The 14436-nt window shown below is 54.9% G+C and overlaps 4 protein-coding genes across 4 annotated transcripts in view; 2 read left to right on the top strand and 2 right to left on the bottom strand.

Moving 5' to 3' along the window:
• The window catches only part of PTSG_09381 (phosphatidylinositol kinase), a 4041-nt gene extending 3119 nt beyond the window's left edge, over positions 1 to 922 (top strand). Inside the window, exons 9-10 of the mRNA XM_004989580.1 lie at positions 225 to 291; positions 527 to 922. Of these exons, the coding sequence (XP_004989637.1) occupies positions 225 to 291; positions 527 to 639 (180 nt within the window). The 3' untranslated portion in view covers positions 640 to 922. The remainder of the gene's footprint in view (positions 1 to 224; positions 292 to 526) is intronic.
• Positions 923 to 1001: 79 nt separating this feature from the next.
• PTSG_09380 (uncharacterized protein) lies at positions 1002 to 3701 on the bottom strand. The gene is made up of 6 exons (XM_004989579.1): positions 3401 to 3701; positions 2901 to 3226; positions 2659 to 2771; positions 2192 to 2338; positions 1381 to 1967; positions 1002 to 1165 (listed from the first exon to the last, which is right to left on the bottom strand). The coding sequence occupies exons 1-6, from the start codon at positions 3557 to 3559 to the stop codon at positions 1031 to 1033; spliced, it is 1467 nt and encodes a 488-aa protein (XP_004989636.1). The 5' UTR covers positions 3560 to 3701; the 3' UTR covers positions 1002 to 1030.
• A 199-nt stretch (positions 3702 to 3900) lies between these two features.
• PTSG_09379 (STE/STE7/MEK4 protein kinase) lies at positions 3901 to 6534 on the bottom strand (the record flags this gene model as incomplete). Its single annotated transcript, XM_004989578.1, has 7 exons — positions 3901 to 4360; positions 4550 to 4610; positions 4820 to 4985; positions 5256 to 5432; positions 5637 to 5721; positions 5944 to 6092; positions 6337 to 6534. 7 exons carry the CDS (start codon positions 6532 to 6534, stop codon positions 3901 to 3903), a joined length of 1296 nt encoding a protein of 431 aa, XP_004989635.1.
• Positions 6535 to 7549: 1015 nt separating this feature from the next.
• Positions 7550 to 14401, top strand: PTSG_09378 (uncharacterized protein). Its single transcript, XM_004989577.1, has 21 exons — positions 7550 to 7579; positions 7735 to 7850; positions 8087 to 8145; positions 8285 to 8321; positions 8427 to 8563; positions 8990 to 9083; positions 9357 to 9646; positions 9926 to 9966; positions 10163 to 10244; positions 10393 to 10462; positions 10676 to 10749; positions 10936 to 11022; positions 11250 to 11330; positions 11557 to 11685; positions 11956 to 12074; positions 12249 to 12295; positions 12564 to 12693; positions 13007 to 13109; positions 13344 to 13508; positions 13837 to 13947; positions 14063 to 14401. The coding sequence occupies exons 1-21, from the start codon at positions 7563 to 7565 to the stop codon at positions 14180 to 14182; spliced, it is 2109 nt and encodes a 702-aa protein (XP_004989634.1). The 5' UTR covers positions 7550 to 7562; the 3' UTR covers positions 14183 to 14401.
• Positions 14402 to 14436: the final 35 nt, after the last annotated feature.

Here is a 14436-nt window from a genome sequence, read left to right as displayed (position 1 = left end):
GCGCGCGCGCGCGCGCGTGGTGTGTGTGTGTGTGTGTGTGTGTGTGTGTGTGTGTGTGTGTGTGTGTGTGTGTGTGTGTGTGTGTGTGTGTGTGTGTGAATCTGCAAACTGGGTGATGCTTGTGCTCGCTGCGCGCAATTCGATCCCCTCTCTCCTGCCCATTTTTTTCTTCGCATTCCCCTCACCTTGCCCCACATCTTTCGCCACTCTACCCATCCACCCAGGCGCTCAATCTCACAAAAGCGCTTGAGCAGCGCCTCTCACCCGCAGAACTTGTCCGATTACCGCCAAGTACGTTTGCGTGGAGAGTGGGGAATCAGTGGTGTTATCTCATGTTCGCACACACGCACGTGCACGCGCACACACGCACACTCACACACACACACATACACACACACACACGCACACACGCACACACACACACGCACACATTCATTTGCACGCACGCTATCTCAATCGCCTCTCCACTTCCCTCCCGTTCTGCCTGTTCTCGTACCTGTACCCGTACCCGTTCCCGTTCGTGCAGTCACGGTTGAGCTGTCGCGGCGGCGGCGGCGAGGGAGCTCGACGTCATCCGAAGGTGCAAGCCGGTACACACAGGTCGTCGCAGACAGGCGCCCCTTCTTTCAGTGGATCTGACATGAACAAGAATCTCCGGCCCTCAAACGTCACACCCCAACGCCAGCCGGTCGTTGATCACGCACACCGGCTGACATGCTCCGTGCATGCGTGACATTGCGTTGGTGTTGGTTGTGCAACCTCTCTCCTGTGCTCCCCTTTTGTTACACTGGTTACAGTTCTCTCTCTCTCTCTCTGCTCCTGCTGTTGCTGTGTTTATCCACACCCATGCTGCGCTTGCTTTTCTCTCACTTGTCATTGTTCTGTTGTAGGACCGGATCAAATACACATCATACTTGACACACATATTTCAGCAGCAGGAGCAAACTTTGCGACGCACACACACACACACACACACACACACACACACACACACACACACACACACACACACACACACACACACAGCTGGTTAGGTGGTCATGGCGACGTCTGGGGGGACAGTTCCGCCAATTCTGGCCAGCTCCACAACGGCAGCAAAGCGCGCTGCAAGCGTGTTGGGCGCGTTCATGCCCCGGCTCACGAGGGACGTTGTCTTGCGCGTTTGCTTGTTGTTTGAGAACAGGGATGTCGTGATGCTCATGAGGTCAAAATACAGTTGTACAGGGCATGTGTGCATGTACGACACAGCAACACAACACAGCGCAATACAACATCGCACAGCACAACACAGCACAGCACAACACACACACACACACACACACACACACACACACACACACACACACAGAGCACACCACAGACCCTCTCACTTCGCCTCACCAGGCATGTGGCCTCTGCTGCAAATCGATGTTCCTGTGTTCGCGGTTTGAGGCGGCGGAAGATCCACACAACGTAGTGGGCGCCGCCACGCAAGCCAATATGGCCAGCGTACAGCGACCACCCGCGCTCGTACCATGACCGGCAGCACGGCGCATCCCGTGGGATGTTCGACAAAGGCAGCGCATGCGCACTTGTGTCGTCGTCATCATCATCAGCATCATCACCATCAACATCATTGCCACGCCCGTGCTGCTGCCCGCTGCTTGTTCTCGACGCAGCACTCAATGCGCTGCCAACAGTGCCTCCAAGCAAGTTTCTTCTTCGTCTTTGTTCGGAAGCTGTTACCTGTGGTACTGTGGCTGCGCTATGCTGGAACTTCTGCAACAGCTGCTTCATGGCACCGCTTCCGACGCCCCCCTGTGCACCACGCCGCGGACGGCCATCGGCGTCCTCATACGCCTCTGGCATGGCAACGGCAAGGCTGTCCTCGTCATCAGATGCGTGCCCATCCGCAGACTCCAAGAGCCGTGTGTCCAAGAGCGGGAATAGCCAACGGCGCCTTGTCGGTGGCACGTGGTTGGACTGACCTGTGGTGGTGGCCGGATGAAACACACATACACACACATACACAGACACACGTGAGCTCGTGCATGTGCATGAGCGTGTGCATCAACAAATGTGTTGTTTGTGTGTGTGTGTGTGTGTGTGTGTGTGTGTGTGTGTGTGTGTGTGTGCTGCGTTGCAAGTGGGAGTGATCGAGCGAGACCTTGCCAAGGCAAAACCACAATGTGAGTACACGCACACAATGTACCTGCCACGAATGTCATCTTCATTGGGTTGCTGAACGGTGTGCTCGCAGCGCTGCTCTGATGGAGGAACGCTTGCAGTGGGCTTGCCCGGGTCTCCTGGAAGACGATCGTTGATGGTGGACCCTCCCCTGCACTTGTTCTCGCCGCAACTGCATGCCACGTGTACAAAGAAGAGCAAGTCGATCAGGGTGAGAGGAGGCATCTAGGTACATGAGGGAATGAAAGAAGAGGAGTGGAGACGGCCGTCAAGCGCACACGATTGTGTGCATGAAGCATCGAGACGATGACACCACTCAGGCAGGCACCGTACGGCTGCACTTGGTTCAAAAGCTTCTCGATGTCTGTGACACACGCACACACACACACATGCGCACGCACGCACACACACACACACAGACACACACACACACACGCACACACACACACACACACACACCCGAATGCAGCTACCCGCTGACGATACACCTACCTTGAAATCTGTAACAGCTCTGCTTGAAGAGGTGCTCGACACGAAAGCTGGTGCAATCGCCTGGAACCAGGCGTTCCTGGTGTGTGTTCTCTCCGAAGATGTCATAGTAGATACTGCAACCCGCAATACAACGATTCGTGAGTCTTGCGCTGGGGACGTTGAGGAAGGTGACTAGCTGCGAAGGTGCTGGACAGACAAACTCAGCGCACAAAGGCACGCAAACGATAATCCCTTCCACTGACATGTAGTGTGTGACGCAGCCGTTGACGAAGCGTGGCGGCTTCCAGCTGAGCTCGACGTAGTCTAGCCCAACTTCGATAGCAGACACGCCCCGCGGCGGAGAGAGTGGCAGCGCATCCTGGGTGGTAAACGTGCCAATGGCCGAAGACTCGCCCTGTCCTCGAATCAACATTGTCTGCACACGCCATTGAAACACAGATGCCGGAGGAAGGCTGTCCAGTGTCAACTCCAGCATCTCCTTGCCCTCGGCCACCTGTGTCCAGCTGCTGTTCCTCTCTTCCTCTTCGTCCTCGTTGCCATTGTCCCTTGTCGGAAATCCAGGATAGTTCTGGAGCGAGATCGGTGGGTTGAGGGGGAGGGGGAAGGGTCACCCGATGGCGCAGTAGGCAAACACAGCGACACTTGTACGGTCATAGACCAAGAAGACCAAGTTCACGACACACCACACACACACACACACACACACATACACACACACACACACAGAGCAGTTGTAGCGCACCCTTCCGATCAGCCGCATCAGCACTCGACACCGAAACGCAAACGTTGCCTCGTTGTTGTCCATGATGGGCCGCGCCCATGACAACACGACGCGTCCAGGCCTGGATGTATCCGCCCGGAGCTGCGACGCTGCGCCAACCTCCACCGTCCTCGTTGACATACTTGCGTTCGTGTCGCAGTGGCGTCTGTGGATGAGTGTAGGAGGGTGCTCCACTTGTCTCAATCACCACACCTCGGCGGGGTTGTACGGTTGGGGGGTTTGTTTGGGTGGGTTGTTTTGGTTTTCTTTCTTTCGTTCGTTGTTTGCCGGGAGATTTAAACCCACCGTGAGCGGTTACAGTCCAGCAACAGACACACACGCACGCACACAGCCGCAGCCACATGTACCCAGGCACAGGCACAGACACACAGACACACACGCACGCACACAGCCGCAGCCACATATACCCAGACACAGACACAGACACAGAGAAACCGCACACACACACACGTGCACAGGCTTCACATTGCCATATCTGGCAAGCGTAACAACGAGTCGATCCAGTTTGCGACGTTCAACTCCACCTTATCATACTGCTTGAAAAACTCATGCTCCATCAGCGCTGGGTGTATCGTCTTGCCCTCACGCTTCGCAAGCTCCTCGGCGCTCACGTGCGGCGATTGCGTTGCAAGCGACGTGGCCGACGCCGGCGAAGCCACCGCATTGCCACGTGTATCCGCGTGGTTGGACACACCAGCAGCAGGTGATCGCTGGCTGCCGCTGCCCACACCGCCATCGCGCGACTCACGCATGTCCGCCGCAAACGGGTTCTCATCGCCAATGCTGGCCAGGCGGTGTGCGTCTGGGCGACCTGTCACGCTGTTCTGACGACTGGCAGTGCTGCTGCTGCCGCTGCCAAGCCGCTTCAATGGCTGCGCGCACACGCGGAAATACGGCCGCCACCTTGCATCCGTCTCCAGACTGCACCGAAAGCGAACAGGCAGGCGTGGGGGTGGGAGTGCGTTGGGACGTGTGTGCGTGCAAGCGTACGCATGTGAATGCGCGCATATGTGTGTGCGTGTGCGTAAGCAGTCGCAAAGATACTGATCGCGCAAGGAACACATGGAACGCCGAGACGGTTGCATGAGCGATGCTTTCTCCAAAACATACCAAGAAGAAATAAGGTCCTGGAAGCTCGGTGAATACTCATACTTGACACGTGGAATGAGGCCTGACGGTAGAATAATCGCAGGATGGTTGGTTGAATGAGGGGAGGGGAGGAGGAGAGCGGGATGCGTGTGTCTAAGTACAGCAGCAAAACAAACTCGATGCATACATACACGCACCGACCGATCGACAGACCGACAGACAGGCACACACACACACACACACACACACACACACACACACACACACACACACACACACACACACACACACCTCGCGTGACGCGGTTCATGACAGTGAAGGCGGAGGCGTATTTCTCCGCTTCGGACCTAAACGGGTACTCGAGGTTGGCAATCTCCAGGAGCGTGACGCCGAGCGACCAGACATCGCGCCGCACATCGTATCCTTGCTGGCACGTGGTTGGATCAAGCTGCTCCGGCTGGTGTGTGTGTGGGGGGGGGGGGGAAGGAGTTGCGCATGTGTGTGTGTGTGTGTGTGTACGTGAGTTGCGCTGAGATGAAACGAATCCGATCAAGGGGTCCTAAAGACACGACATCCACACACACAAGCGCACGCACACACACACACACACACACACACACACACACACACACACACACACACACACACAAGCGCACACGCACGGCTGCACAGCGCACATGAACACAGAAACGCACGCGCGCGTGCAATCAACGGCTATGCGACTCACCGAGAGGTAGAGCTCCGAGCCGACGTTGGAGATGAGGATGCTGTCGACAGCAATGTTCGCCAGCCCAAAGTCGCACAGTTTGATGGACCCGTCGAAGCCAATGAGGGCATTGGAGGGCTTGATGTCGCGGTGCATCGCCCGGTGCGTGTGCCACATGTAGTCCAAGCCTTTGATCAGCTGAAAACACGGACGCAAGCGTGTGTGTTTTCGTGCGTTCGTGGGAGTGCGGGAGAGACAGTGCGTGCGTGTGCGTGCATGGCGTATGTCAAGAAAAAGATGCTTGCAACGCCACGTGCACACCAGCCCTTGCAGTAATATGCACCCAGCATCAACAGAACAAAGGAAGGATAGCACCCATCCGCCCACACCAATATGACGTACACAGCAGGTGATGTGGCCGAGGACGGCTTCTGGCACTCGCTGCTTTGCCCTCTTCGTGTACTTGATCATCGAATCAAGGCTCATCCTACAAAGCGCGCGTGTGTGAGCGTGTGTGCGTGTGTGTGCGAGGGAGAGAGAGAGTGTGTGTGTGTGTGAATCGGTGAGTGAGTCAGTGAGAGAGAGAGAGAGAGGGAGACTGTGTGTGTTCAGTTGCGCGCCGTGCAGGACGCAAGACAACAGCAACAAGCAAACAAGGAGCACAGGGTTGTACACAGCAACAGATACAGACAGCAAACACGCGCTGCACCTCATTTTCTCGACAAAGAGCTGAATCTGGCCATCAAAGACGTTGATGCCGTGATAGCGGACGGTGTACGGGCTGTCAAACTTTCGGCTCAGCGTCAGCTCTTTGATCAGCTTCTCTTTCTCATCTGCTCGCATTGTGTCCCGCAACAACTGATGTGGGAGCGGGAACACAGTAGAGGTGATAGTGGCGTTGGTGTGGGAGCGAAAGAAGAGACATGGGTAATTGGGAGTCAGTCATGTGTTCGGATGATTGCCTTGAAAAGCACATGCATGCCCATGAAACGCGGGCGCATGGAACACACGCAGCCTTACAGCCTTATACACACACACACACAGCCTTACATACATGTACACACGCTCACACACACAGCCTCACGCACACACACACACACACCTTGACGGCGAGGGTGGTGTTTGTCGCTCTGTGGACGGCCGTCTTCACGCACCCAAAGGTGCCATGCCCAAGCTCAGCGCCAATCTCAAAATCTTTTTCCAGGGTAGTGATGGTGAACACATTGCCGTCAATGTACAGTTTGCCAATCTCGCCCTTGAGGCCCTCCTCATCTCCAATAGCCCTGTAGTTGCGGAGCATGTACCAGGCGATTGACACAAGGGTCAGCCGATTGGGCATACACCATGCATTCACCAAGTGCAAGCGTGACGCAAGTGATGCAAGTAAGGAGCACACGCACATACACACACATATGTGTGTGTGCTCACCTTGCTGGCTCGGTGTGTTGGGGTATGTCAATGTGGGGTCTGTAAAGGATGTGGAGGAAACCCAATGAGTGAGCTTTTGATGGGCATATTGTTGCGCGCACAAGCTAAGGCAAAGAAGGACAAGTGAACAAGCAGGTGCGCACACAGAGACGTGCGCGCGCACGCACACGCACACACACACACACACACACACACACGCAATGACACATATAGCGCATGCACACACACACACACTGCATAGGCACTTACGATGGGCATTGGAGGGCTCCTGGCGCTTTGCTCTTGTAAGCTGGTCGTTGCTTTGAGGAAGAGTTCACGGGGGTCCCCAAACTGAGCGCAGCAAGCCCTGATCCAACAGCTGTAGTTGACTGCTTGTGTTGTCCTTGCGCATGTGGTTGAGGAGTGGACAGTGCTGCCAGCGTTGTCCTTGTGGTTGCCTGCTGTGTTGCATCTGTGGTTGGCCACGGCGACGATGACGTTGGCGTCGCTGTTGTGTCGTCATCGCCGTCGTCATCGATCGGCACATTCGCAAACAGCTGCTTCAACCGGCTGCTCATAATTCGCTTCGCTCCCAAGGCACGAGGCGCGCAGACGGAGGTCGCACAGACGTGGTGACAGACGAAGCAAACGAGGCTGAGTGTAGCTACGTCTATATGTGTGCGTGTGTACGCGCGAGTGCGTGCGTGTGATGCGTTGTTGTGTTGTGGCCCAACAAGCCAGCGAAGGTCAGCAACAATAGGGGTTTGAGCAACAACAACCAAAAGCAATGGAGCAAGCAAGCAAGCGAGCGAGCGAGAGTGTATTGGTTGTTGTTTGCGAGTATGCCAGCGGAGCAAGCAGAGATGGGAATTGAGGAGAAATAGCGAATGATTTAGACAAATATTCGGCGGTCAGCGGAACATGATGACACAGCGCAGGTTGTTTGTTGTTTTTGTTGTTGTTGTTGTGGCAGTGCACGCAGTTGTAGTGTGCGTCACAGCCCTGTGTGACTAGAGGTTGTCCACTCACTCAGCTTGGTGTTGTGGACTGGTCGTCTTCCTTTCTCCCCTTTTGTCTTGTTGGTGTTTGGCAGTGCAAAGCGGCGAGGGAAGCGCCAGACACAGAAAGCCGCCGCCGCTGTAGGCGACGATGGAGGAGATGGCAGCTCCAATGCTCTCGAGTACATTCTCCTCTTCTGCGTGCAGCTTGGTGAGGGCACGCACATACCAAAAGCCTCTGCCACCAACCTTTGCCTTCTTGTTACGCTCCTTGTGCGATGTTGTGACCTGACGTCACACCTGCACCACAACGAAGTGCGGTGTTGCTTGCTGCTTGTTGTGGTGCTTGTGTGTGTGTGCTGCTCGCTGCTTGTTTCCTGTTTGCTTGAGCTGTATGATGCTCATGCCCTCGCTGTTTGTGTTGTACGTTGCTGTGGCATTGTCAAGGAGTGTTCGCGTCGACGCTGTATCCCAGTATTCCTGGAGGAGACTCCGGCGAGCTTGTGGTGCGTACACGACTCCCCTTGAAGGGCGAAAGCAATGCTGTACTTTACCTTGCTGATGTCATGGCACGACACTGGATCTCACTTTCTCACCCTTTGCTCTCCTCTTGTGCGCGGCTGTACTTGGTGCTCTTGCGCAAAGTCGGTGGCGTGCGAGCTCGGCGTGGCACATCCCCCCGGTAAGTGTCAGTACTCTCATCGTGCACACTGCGAAGGGTGTTAGAAGGCTGCGCGTTGCTGGTGCTGCTCGCCACTTTCTCACGCCGCCTACGTTTCATATCTAGGCTATCCCTTGTATACGCTGCTGTGCCACATGTTTATGCGCATTGTGCCGTTTGGCACACCTGCTTGGAGAGCCAATCTCCTTTCCGCAACGTTTGCCAGCATCGCCGGCACCTGCATCGCCTGGGTCACAAATAAGGTACGTGAATATGTGCATGTGCTTTCGTATGTATATGCGGGCGTGCGTGTGTGTGTATGTGTATGTGTATGTGTATGTGTTGTAGATGTGGATGTGTTTCTGTGCTGTGTGTGTGCGCGCGCGCGTGTGTGTGTGTGCGTGCGTGCGTACGTACGTGTTATGTGTATGTGCGTGTGTATGTGCGTATGTGAATGTGAATGCGTATGTGTGTGTGCGTATGTGCATGCGTGCGTGCGTGCGTGCGTGCGTGTGTTTATGTGAATGTGTATGTGTATGTGTATGTGAATGTGTGTGTGTGTTTGTGTTGTGCACGTGCAGGCACAGTGCATGACTGCTCATGTGCTAGACACCTGACTCTGCTCGCTCACACATTGCTTGGGCATGGCTACTTGCATGCGTGGACGCTGAACACGATGCCCTGTGCAGTTGAGCCCACCGTCGATGCGAGGAGGCGGCATTGTGGCTGCGGCGTTGTTCAGCTTCACGCGTCTCACATGGATGTACTCAATCACAGCCGAAGGTTCGAGTGTCGTGTGTATGTGTGTGTGTGTGTGTGAGTGTGTGTGAGTGTGTGTGAGTGTGTGTGTGTGTGAGAGAGAGAATATGCGTATGCGTGATTGAGTGACATTCTGCGTGAGTGAGCATGTTTTATGTGAGCGTGTGTATTTCTACATTTCTACGTGGGCCTCTTTCTTCATCGCACATGCCACCACCCACTTCTTGTTGCTGTTCGCACGCTCACTCGATCCTTGACCTCCTATCTTCACCGTTCACTCATGCACATCCGCGGCAGTGTTTGCGATGAACAACTTCTTTGTTGCGCTGCTGCTGGTGTTTCTCATTCGATACATCCAGTCTCCATCAGTCAGCACGGCGGTTGCCGGCGCATTCGTGTGCGCGCTCAGCACCACCAACCAGCACACAGTCGTGCTGTATCTGGTGGTTATGGTGCCGTGGGTGCTGTGGCATGGCCGCAATTTCCTCCTCACGCCGTCAGCCATTGCCAAACTTGTCGTCGTGTCCATCTTGGGCATCACGCCTTACTTCTACGTTCCCATCTCCGCTTTCCTCAACAAAGCAGAGGTGTGCGCCTGTGTGTGCATGAGAGAGTGTGTGCGTGTGTGTGTCTGTGCGCGTGTATATGCATGTGAGAAATAGAGAGAGTGTGTGTGTGTTGTTGTTTTGTTTTTGTGTGTGTGTGTGTGCCGACGTATACTTATGTATCACCAATGCTTGTACGAGACTGGGGCATGTACGTCTTCGTTGAGGTAGCCACAATCTGCTGCCGTACATGTGATTTGTCTTCACCATGTGCAACTCAATGTCATCCACTGCGTGTATCTCAACATGACTCGATACTAGGCCACGTGGGGCGATCAGCGCACGCTCGCCGGCTTTGCCAAGTCAGTTCCTCCCGTGCTTGCAAGTCTGCTGGGCTTCTGGTGCTCCCCTTGTTTTGTTCTTACACATCCACCCACCCACCCACCCACCCACCCACCCACACACACACACACACACACACACACACACACACACGCACACACACGCACACATACCGAGTCCTTGTTCACGGCCCCGTTTGCTTTGAGTTGCTTGCAGGCATTTCCTGCGCCAAGAATATGGCACCTTTGATCTTGGAAGCCGAAGCACAACATCGACAACATTGACAGAGCGCATCATGGTGAGCATATGTCGTATGCTTGTATGTGTGCGCGTGTGTGCATGTGTGCGCGCGTGTTGTGTGCGGGTGTGCGTACATGCGCATGCATGAGTTCTTCAACCATTCTTGTTGACGAATTGGACCTACTCGTGACTTGTGCGATGGGCAGCTGCACATGAAGGACCTGAGCAGCGAGACGCATCACATCATCTTTCCGCTCATCGCCATCTGTGTAATCGGTGTGTGTGTGTGTATGTGTGTATGTTTGCGTTTGTGCTTGCGTGTGCATGTGTGTGTGTGTGTGGTTTTGCGTATATGTGCGCGTGTCTTCGAGAGTGTGTGCCAATGTCATTCTCTGTGCACTATGCTCACAAATACATGTGCCTCTTGCTGCTATTCACCCAATGCAACTCGCGTCTCCACTCCACACAACCTCTCCTTCCTCATTGCAGCGTTTGCTGTTGATCGCCGCCGTGTTGTGCGCGAATCCCGCGTGCCGCTCGTGGGCATGCTCACATTCTACGAGGTGCGGATTGTGTTGCGTGCGTGTGTGTATGTGTATGTGTGTGCGCTTTTGTGTGTCCTTGTGTGTTTGTGTTTGTGCACGCATGTACTTGTGTTGAACCTGTATTCTTGTTCCCGTCTCTGACTCGACCCATTGCATTCTCACGTCCTTTGTATTGTGCGCATGTACACGTGCGCGTGTGCACAGCTGTTCTTCAACTGGCGCGCGAATCTCAGCATTGAGAACCGCCTCCTCGCTGGTGTCCACGAGCGCTTCTGGATGCAGCCAAACATGGTGCGCAGCCGGGCGTTGCGTGTGGGCTTGCATGAACTTGTGTGTGTTGAAAGTTTTGTGTGCGTGTGTGGATGCGAGAGAGTTTGTGTGTGGGTGGAGGTCCTTGCATGGAAGTGTGTGTGTGTGTGTGCGTGCACTACGGTGTGCTTGTGTCAGAATATGAGTATTGCTCGGGCACTTCCCATTCCTACGTCCTCATCACGTCGCCACTTGCTTGAATATATCAGATTCTGTGTGTGTTTGCCGGCATTGGCTTCTCGTATCTGATGCATCGCCTCTCTCGCTTCTTTGCTCTCTCAAGCGCCCAGGTACGTGCCTGTTTGCGTGTGTATTTGTATGCATGTGTGTCTTTGTATGCGTGTGTGTATGTGAATGCGTGTGCGTGTATGTGTATGTGTCAGCACACTTGTGCTTATTGCTCTTCTCTTTCCGTTCGATCAATGCTTATTCACACACACACACACACTTGTACAATCGCACACACTCTCATCATCGTGCCATCCCATGCATGACGGTGCTGCTGCCGCCCACCAGGCGCTGGGGGTGGTGGCGGCAGTTGCCGTTGCGTCTGTGCAGATTGCGGCCAACTACGATGCGCGTGACGAGAGCACCAACACCGCCGTCGCCGATATGGGCCGTGCACTCCTCACGGGTCTGCCCGAGGTGCGGTGCAGTTGCGGTGCAAAATGGCGCAGTTGTGGTGGAGGGTTGCGTGGCTGAACGAGTGGCATGTGACGACCACACACTTACGAACACACAATCACAAATTTGTTGCAAAGACGCTTGCAAATTTGCTTGCTGACTCACTCACACGCACGCTTGCGCACACACACGCATACACATACACACACTCTCTCCGTCCTTTCTCGCAATGACAACTCATAACACCCCCCCCCCCCTCTCTCTCCTTCCCTTTGGCGTGTCCGGATTTAGGAGGCGCTGCTGCTGACGCGTGGAGATCTTCCCGGAAATGCGGCCCGCTATCTCCACTACTGCGAACACGTCAGGCGCGATTTGCGCATTCTCGACCTCGAAATGATGACATACCCATGGTGAGGTGCAGGCGGCGGGGGGCTTGGGGTTTTGGGTGTGTTGCTGGTGAAGTGTGCATGAGGCCTTTGCTCATAAGCCGAGCTGCTGTGTCTTTGCGCTCACATTCACATTCACATTCACATTCACATTCACATTCACAACACAATGTGCACCTTCTCCCATTACACATGCAGGTATGTGCCGATGCTGGGCGACAAGTTTGAAGGTGTCGTGTTCCCAGGTGAGGGCGAGAATCGGATGGATATTTGCCGGCTGGTTGAGTGCGGTGGCACAAGTTTGGTGTTGTTTCTGGGATGATTCCGACGCTGCTTCTACTTTCTTGTTCTCGTCTCCACGCATGCGCATTCACGCAACATTTCCTCATGATGCATGGACATTCACATGCATGCGCGCACTCAATTCACGCACACTCCCTTCACGCACACTCCATTCACGCGCACGCGCCCACTCCCCGCCTATACAACGCAACCCCCAATGCCGGGCGACAGGAGAGAAGAAGGTGTATCAGCTTGGACCCGAGTATTACAATATGCTGTCGTTCCTGGACAGCAACTACGATCGCTTTCCCATCTTTGTGTTTGAAGGCATGAACGAAGAAGACACCACGTGGCAGCACAAGTGCGTGGACAGTGCATGCGTGTGTGCATGTGTACGTAATGTGAATGTGTGCATGATGCATCCATGCATACGCGATGATGTTGGGGTGTGTCATTGCCTGCACTTCTGCCATGCAATTTGACACGTTGGCATGAAGCTGTATGTGTGCGTGCGTGCATGTGTGTGCATGCGTGTGTGTGCGTGTGCGTGCGTGTGTGCGCATTTTCTCTCACATCACACCCGTGCACTATCACACACACACACACACACACACACCACACCATACCACACCATACCACACACACACACACACACACACCACTGCCTGTGCTAGGTACGAGCTGCGGCACTTTGGAATGTCCAGCAGAATTGTGCGCAAGGGCGATCGGTTCTCTGCACACGAGTGGATTCGCAACGCAACTCGCGCCATCCCAAACGTGAGGCACCAGAGTGGTAATAATGGTGTTGGTGATGGTGGTGGTATGCTCAGTGTATGAGAGTGCGTGTTCTGTGTGTATGTGTGTGTACGTGTCCGGTCGTGTGTAGAATCCTGCATGGTCTTGTGGTCTGCACCTTTTGTTCAATCACACGTACACATACACGCGCGCACACACTCTCCCTCTCTTGTTCACGCACACACACACACACGCGCGCGCGCGCGCATGCACCAGTATGCGATCCCGGACCCTGTCAAGTACGACGAGCGGACGTGGGAGGCTGTGGTGCGTGACGGGTATCTTGCATCAGCAGTGCTGCTCGCCATCTCCTTTGAGAGAAACGCGCGTGACGCAACGTCGCAAGAGGAGGGGCTCGCATATGCACGCGCAGCATACCAGGTCCTGCAGCAGCGGCAGTGTTGGTGGTGGTGGTGGTGGTGATTAGCAGGGGAGGCGGGAGGGTGTGCATTACCTTGGCGAACAGGCGCGCACATACACACACGCACACACACACGCACACACACGCACACACACACACACACACACACACACACACACACACACACACACACACACACACACACACACACACACACACACACGCACACACGCACACACACACACACTCATGTGAGAGTTGTCGTCTCATGTGGACGCCCGTCTGCCCCATCTGAGTGGCTCTCGGCTCACCATCTTTTCATCACTGCTGCTGCCGCTGTCTGTGCAGGTGTATGATGAGCTGTTGGGGCGGGAGACAAGCAAGCTCGATGCAGCGCCGCCATTTTGGCACAAGAATTTTGGCCTCGTTGCAGGCAACCTCTACAGCGCAACCGGCGAGGTGTGTGTGTGTCTGTCTCTGTGCGTGCGTGTGTGTGTGTGCGCAGTCTTGAACATTGCTGACACACTCACACTCACGCACGCACGCACGCACGCACGACACATCACATCGGCAGGAGAGGTACAAGGCGAAGAAGTGGGAGCAGTGGCTCAAGTACATCAACTCGGGAGCAGACGACCCGCAGATCCCAGATATGATCGCCATCCTGAAAGGGGAGGGCGCCATCAAGCACTGACCACCCGCCACAACACCCTCCCTGCCTCCCATCCCCAGGCCTCTCATCACGCTGTCTACTTTCCTGCATGCATGCGTGCCTGCCTGCCTGCCTGACTGGTTGGTTCCGTTACATGGTTGCTGTGTCGTCAGTTCATGTGTCACATCTCATGTCACATCACGAGAACCGGTTGTCGTGTGTGTTGCCCAACAACAAACCAACAAAAGCAAACGCAAAGCAAAAACGCAAAGCGAACGCAGCAGATAACACTAACC

The sequence above is a fragment of the Salpingoeca rosetta genome (genome assembly GCF_000188695.1).
Source record: "Salpingoeca rosetta unplaced genomic scaffold supercont1.28, whole genome shotgun sequence".
NCBI lineage: Eukaryota > Choanoflagellata > Craspedida > Salpingoecidae > Salpingoeca > Salpingoeca rosetta.
The sequence above is the reverse complement of the archived record's forward strand: the minus strand, read 5'-3'. Positions and strand labels throughout refer to the sequence as shown.